The sequence below is a fragment of the Ruditapes philippinarum genome, unplaced genomic scaffold (genome assembly GCF_026571515.1).
Source record: "Ruditapes philippinarum isolate M1 unplaced genomic scaffold, ASM2657151v2 ctg22150_1_1_1_1, whole genome shotgun sequence".
NCBI classification, from domain to species: domain Eukaryota; kingdom Metazoa; phylum Mollusca; class Bivalvia; order Venerida; family Veneridae; genus Ruditapes; species Ruditapes philippinarum.
The window spans coordinates 3,904-11,312 of record NW_026859918.1 but is presented as its reverse complement, the minus strand read 5'-3'; the positions used below and the strand labels follow the sequence as shown (position 1 = coordinate 11,312).

The window sequence follows — 7,409 nt, the reverse complement described above, 5'->3', positions numbered from 1 at the left end:
TTATAGACAATAATTGTATCACACACCAACTTTCAAATGATAAAATAACCAAGTCTCCTTTGGGAAAAGCATGTATATGTGTTCCTAAAATAAATGCATGTATAATTATGCACTCAAACTTTGAACTTCATTGTATAATTACCATGAATTTTAGCATAGGTGGCAGCACCATTATCAGACGAGAAGAAAACGAAGGTATTATCTTGGACTCCCAGTTGTTTCAGCTTGTTGAGAATTTTACCTACACCATAGTCCAACTCCCTGACTACATCACCATACCTGGGATTATATAATGTAAATGAATAATAACTTGAAATATATGGTCTTTTCAAATGAAAGACATCAATGGTAAATAAGTTATAGGTAAAAACCAAGGCAAGGCAAAGGGCATGTGATTTGATTGATATGACCTCATTGAGGCCCCTGTATAGAAAGATCTCTAATAGATGTACTACAAAACTAATATTTTACCCGCAGATACAGAATAAAATAAATCTCGGTGTCAGTCCACCTAACCAGTTTTACAACATGAAAACATCACAATGATTAATGTAAATCATACATACAACCCTCTTCTGCTGGTACCCAGGAATGGTTTAGAAGCATACAACGGTTCATGTGTGGCATCAACAGCCCAATATAGGAAGAATGGTTCCTGGCTTGACACCTGTGATTCTATGAACGTCAGTGCTTCCTTAAGAAAAGTGAACATACGAAAATAAATTTCATTTTTAATGATGTGCATATTAATACGTTTTCATAAGATCAAACAGTGCAGAAAAACTTGTGTATAAAGGCCATGCTAATGCCCTAAGAAATAAGGGGCGCTTTATGACACACAAAGTCATGTAGTAGTCAATGAGCCTGTCTGCGGAACCCAAGGATTATGAGTTCAAGCCCTATTTGGGTCAAAACCCCTTAATATCATCATATGACAACAGTACTAGCTAGTTCCAGTAAGTGGACTTGAGTTGATAAAATAAACTACAAGCTTTCTTGAATTAATATTTTCTTAATTAAACTAGGAAATAAAGGTTTTTTCCACCGTACTGTTTACTGGTTTTTATTGTACTGTACTTACAGCATGTACAATGATGTTACAATAATATTGATAAACTGATCATACTTTGATATATTTCAGATACCATAATTAAGCCAAGTGAATTGTTAATTCACAAAACAAATTAACTTCTTAATTTATATTAAGTTGTGCAAAAATGAAAATAAATCTTACTCTATAAACTTTCAATATGTAATAAAATGTAGAAACTTTAAAAACCTTATTTTCTTTGATTTTTTTCCATGAATGCCAACGTGCCTTATATTTACCTTTTGGATAATTCTTAGACAATTTAGCAAATGTTTCAAATACAATGTACTAAATATTTTGTATAAAACATTAATAAATTTTTCCAACACTAAATATTTTGGAACTCTACACTCTTGTTTGTTTTTCTTTTTTATGCCACTTTTTAAACATTTTTTTTTCAGTCATATCTTGTGGTCAATCCATCTAACAGGCATTCCTGGATAACTAACTAGCAATTACCAATATCTCCACAAGTAACTTACTACTTATTCCACATGATTTTGAATCAGCGGTGAGAGACAAATGAACATGAAACTCGACCAAGATCAACAGAGAAATTACACCTTGCAGAAGGATCGGACAAAGTAACCCCAGTAACACAAATCTGATACTCTTACTATTTAGCTAAGCAGGGGGCTGATCTATAGCATGCAGATTTAAGAATGAACTTTAAGATATACTTTCCTCATCCTTGGGTAAAGTATTTTAATCAAAGAAATTTATTGAAATCTATGAAATTCTTACTGAATATGTCTAATTTGAACAAGAGCCATGTCAACATGGCCATCCCCCGCAGAATGTGTTTGCTCATTGGAAGAATGTATATGTAGTACAGCAGAATAATTCCATTTTAAGAGGTCTTTTGGTAATGAAAACTGATGGCTATAGTGATTACAGATTTGAAACCTATGTGAATACTGATGGCTGAAAATAACAAAGGGCAATAACTGAAAAATAATGCAGGGTAGGTTATCATTCTTGTGTGATGCATCCCTCCTCAGTGAAATCTATCCACCTATGAAGTTTCAAGTTGATACCTCAAATACTTTTTGAGAAAAAAATTGAATTGAAAAATTAAGTATGAAAAATAACAAAGGGCAATAACTCAAAAATTATAAAAGGTAGAGTTATCATTCTTGTGCACTGCACACCTCCTGAGTTAGATCTATGCACCTATGAAGTTTCATGTTGATATCTCATAGGCTTTTGGAGTTATGCTCTGGACAAAAATCAATTTTGAAAAATAACAAAGGGCAATAACTCAAAAATTATGCAGGGTAAAGTTATCATTCTTGTGCACTGCACTCCTCCTCAATGAGGTCTATCCACCTATGAAGTTTCAAGTTGATTACTCAAATACTTTTAGAGATATGCTCCGGACAAAAATGTCGGACGGATTAGGACGGACGGAAGGACGGACGGACAGAGACTATTTCTATATCCCCCGCCGCCTTTTCGGCGGGGGCGGGGGATAATAAAAGCATGAATGGACAATGTATTTGAAGCTGCATTCCTTATTACAGGTCAAGTAAAATTTGTCTTTTCTTTAAATAACTGCCAGTATACATTCATAGTGTGACCATGTATAGTGTGTAGAATGTTAAACATAACATATCTATTTCATGTGCAATCAAAACATGTTAATTTCATATTTACAAAGAGATTGTGTTCCAATTATCAATATTTTTTATATCAAATTTGAGCAAAGTATATCTATAGAAGATAATGGAAGAATCTAACCCTACCTGAATATAGATCTGTGTAAGATTGGATTCCCCTGTCTCTCTATCTATCAGAAAATCTTGATAATACCTGAAATTCCATCAAAATAAAGTTTGATTTTCCATGCTCTATGTTCAAAATCTACACAACTGTTAATTTTCAGAAATGCTTGTTTTCTGATTTTTAAGTTGTTTTTACACATTTTTGGGGAATAAAAAACACAAAAATTAGCATCCCCTAAAAAAGTCCTTTTAACAAAATCACTAAATTTAATGCCAAGGAAAATAAGTGATTTTACAGTATACATATTTCACTCATTTTTGAATTTGTTTTTTTTTTTTTTTCATTTTTTTTTTTCATTTTTTTTTTCATAAAAAGGACAGTTTTCGTTTACAGAAAATTGCACATAAATCTTTAACTTTATTTCCTTTCTTTAATATCAAATTCCTGTTGTTATTCCAAAATATTTTCCTGGCAAAAACTTGTAAATTGTACACAGAAATAATACAATATAAATCATTAAAAAATGACTGTCATAGTAGGGTTTAAATTTCACACTGTATACATTCATGAACATTTATAGCATACTTTTCACACTGTATACATTCATGAACATTTATAGCATACCTACCTGCCAATCATTTGTTTATCTTTATATACTGGAATGTTTGGTGTCTTCTTGTTATCGTACGGTCCAAAATGACAATTCGGTGCACCAAACCATTCATCAAAACCATGTTTGAGGGGATGATATTGAGGCTGCTGACCTAAATGCCTGTAAAAATATCATTACATACACAACTCAAGAACACATTCATTTTACATTTTTCGTAGTCAAGACAATTCGATGTTCAGGAAAGTGACAATGTAAAGATAAAGTGCATTGTGTCTTTTAACTTTTAATTAAGCATGTTAAAAATGCACTTGTTTCAAAAGTTCATTGGTAAGGCAAAGCATTACTGATTTAACAGAAACATTTCTGCATTCTCTCCTGACCCACAGGTATTATATAATCAAACACATGTTAAACGAAATTGTGAGCTTTGATTACCGATTTAAGTTCATTGACCTTTTTTATGGCAAATACAGAACAAATGAATGTTAACATAAACCAAATCATAACATACCATTTTCCAATGATTTTATTTCTATAACCAGCTTTTTTCAGAATCTCTGGCAAAAGAATTTCATCATCAGGAATTCCTCCAACAATATCTTGAGGTGTGTAGGCTGCAATATAAATATTAAAGCCCTAATGACACTTAATTATTATAATGGATACATCCTGCTTTGAATATGGAACAGTCCACTATTAATCTATAAACACAATAAAACTAAGCAGTGAAAAATAACGTCTGGTTAGTCTGGAAACATGTGCAAGCAAGTACCCAGAGTAAAACTAACACTGTTCAATCAGCAAGCAAAAAACAAGAGCTGTCAGAATGACAACACGCTTGATTATTTTCAGTGCTTGATAGTAAAACAAAAGCCTGGATAATGCATTAAGAATTAACAAAGTCTTGAATATTGAGCAAAGATTTTTGTTATGTTTACAAAGGGCCTTATTTCTGCCAGAGTTATAGGTCTTGTAAACTGACCTTGAATTGTAAAAGCCTGAATCAAGTTCCAGGTGAATACAATCAGTACATTTTTCAAAGATTAATATTGCCTGCAAAAGTTAAACAAACATTTTCTAAATTTCACAAAAGGCCAAAATTAAATCAAAACCCATTTCAGAGTTATTGGCCTTGAAAAGTTACCTCCAAGTATGATCCAAAATTTCTTGGAAGGACTGTAAACAACAGCAATAAGTGGTAAATAAAAGTAAACTGCCCATCTCTTTATATAAGAAATGTTCTGCACTACATTGCATAACAAGAGAGAACTAGAGAGAACAAAGTGTAATGACATAAGCTTACCATTTCTTGCATGAGCGTTATCACTGTAGAATCCATTTCTGATAGGTAACCTCCCCGACATTAAAGCTGCTCTAGCTAAAATAAAGGTAACATGTTTATACAATACATCTCTTCCAAACAACATTTACTCAAACTACCAAAAAAATATTAAACCTTTGATCAACTGGCATATAATATCAACAGATGTCTTTTAACATGTCTTCATAATAGCATTAATTCAATAATTTGAAAGTGGAATTATTCTCATTTCATATACATGTAACCTTTGCTGTTGTTAAGATAAACAATTCCTGTAATTCCTGTAAACAAGTATACCTGATGAAGACTTTTGAGTCGAAACATTCTTTTTTTTTCAATTAAACATTGTTATAATTTGTTATAATTGAAACTGTAATTAATGTGACAAGAAAAGTCTACACAAAATACAGACTTACAAGGTGAACATAGAGGATTTGCTGAATAAAAATCAGGAAAAAGCATTCCCTCTTCTGCCATTCTGTCAAGATTTGGTGTCTCTTTATTTGGTTCACATAAAACCAAGATCTCCCCATCCATCTGAAATATAAAGATAGATTTTCAGATTTTCTTTATTGTTCATTTAATGCCTGAAATGTAATTCAACAAAATTTATAAATGTAATGTGACTGGCTACATGTAGCTTGGCTAAAACAACTGCATTCACCCATAGAGTGAGGACAGCTGGAAATTAAACAACCAAAAAACTACATGCAATGTATTTTTAACTAACTTTAACAGAAATTAATTTTTTTGATAACTAAAAGCTCCATGTTTTAGCCTTAGGCCTATTTCAACACTCTGCCTTGCTGTTAAGTTAACCAATAATTTTTTAACAGATACTAGTTGAGTGTTTGCCTAGTAATCAGCAGGTCTTAGGTTCAATTGTCAGTCAGCTAGTGCTGGAGCTGTTGAGGGTCTTTCTATTTCACGTACGTTTTTCCGTGTTATAAAGTCTGCAGAGTCCCTAGGAACAGTTGGTGCCCGAGCCCGGTAGGGCGAGGGCTCCAACAGTTCCGAGGGACTCTGCAGACTTTATAACACGAATAAACGTACGTTGACGCTATTATAGCATAAAATTTTAAAACAGATTCGTGATGTATAGTTAATACAAAACACAATACATTAAATTCTTGTGCTTGGACGGTATTTATCCAATTCTACATGTTTTACGTATGCGTTTTATTTTTCCGGGGCCAACAACTTGGAAAATTCTCGGAACCGAACGAAATTTTGAATTTTAATTGATTTAACAAAGCTTGACATTGGAGATTTATTATCTCAAGAAATAAACAACGTTACATTACTCTACCCTCCCTCTACCCAAGACAAAACATGACCCTCAGAAATTCTTAGAATGATTTCAGATTGACGGTAGAAAAAAGATCAGTGACATCAGAATCGTTTTTTTTTTTCAAACAAACAAGTTAATGAAAAAAATCAGGCACTAAGCATTATTCCCTCAAAGAAATATAAAGAGCATTTATCAACATTAACATAAATAAAACAACATTTTCTCATATTCATTTTGTGTTATCTTGTTTTGTAAGTTTTAAACTGAATGACAGGTACTGTATTTGTTTACATTGACAACTGTCCGTTTCTTAGAAAGGGCAGCAACCAAGATTAGCAGCGATGTCTATACGCCATATTTCCGATGCTGCTCGTCGTTATGCGATTGAGGCCCTCGAATATGACTCTTTGGCAAACAGGCCAAATCGTCAATTTTTTTATTCGTTTACCGGGCCCTGTATGTATTGCGCATAGGTGAAACCGGGCTATAACAAGAGCGCGTGACTATGTTAACACATGGTTTTGGTCCCGTTATAACATGGGCAAAATAGGGGAAAATAGCCGATTTTATGCTATAATATAAATAAATATGATACTACATGTATATATATCGATGCCTTGGTGCGAAAGGGTTGTAACTCAATATTTTGAAATTATTCAGGAGAGACAAAAAACTTATTTATTCTTTTACATTCTAATAAATTCTTCTTTCATTTTGCTTTTTGGCTTTAATTCAATTACTGATATATAATTGATTGGAAAGATTATTTTATTTTGTCAGCATAAAGAGATAATTGATCAAGTTTCAGTTACAACCCTTTCGCACCAAAAAAATCAAAAAATGATTTGGTGCGAAAGGGTTGTATCTAAATTTTTGCTTTAAATTCTGATAAATGTAATGGGTCAAATGGAGAGATGCAAGTTTGGTTGTGTTAAGTATGAACTAATTTAACATATTGCCTGGATATTTCAGTGAAAAACCTTCAAATTATATGTTTTTAGAATATAATTTCAGTCAAATGATTTTTTTTAAAGAAATTCACTTTATATATAATATTTTTTCTATGTGACACACAGTTCAGATTGTCAAATCCATCAAAAGTACTAATCATGCATTTACATGTGATGTTTTTGCAAGCAACAAAGGTAAATTTTTCCAATTCAAAATGTGACTTACATAATGACAAACCATCTAAGACACATTATTTTTGTTAATATAAGCTTTTGAAAAATGAGAAATACTCTTATTTTATTTTCCATCTATTCTATACAAAGGCTTTTCTTAATTTGAAAACTTAGATAATTCCTAGGATGTGCTTTTGTGTACAAATTCTATATATTTAAGCATTATCCAGGTTCTGGATCTTCTT

At 32.2% G+C, this 7,409-nt stretch overlaps 1 protein-coding gene across 1 annotated transcript; it reads right to left on the bottom strand.

The window, feature by feature from the left end:
• Positions 1–98: 98 nt before the first annotated feature.
• LOC132758283 (N-acetylgalactosamine-6-sulfatase-like) lies at positions 99–5,286 on the bottom strand (the record flags this gene model as incomplete). The annotated part of the gene is given in 8 exon segments (XM_060749846.1): positions 99–279; positions 567–694; positions 2,836–2,902; positions 3,444–3,587; positions 3,940–4,042; positions 4,732–4,806; positions 5,166–5,260; positions 5,262–5,286. Coding segments are annotated over 8 exon segments (803 nt in total), but the record flags the coding sequence as incomplete, so codon positions are not given.
• Positions 5,287–7,409: the final 2,123 nt, after the last annotated feature.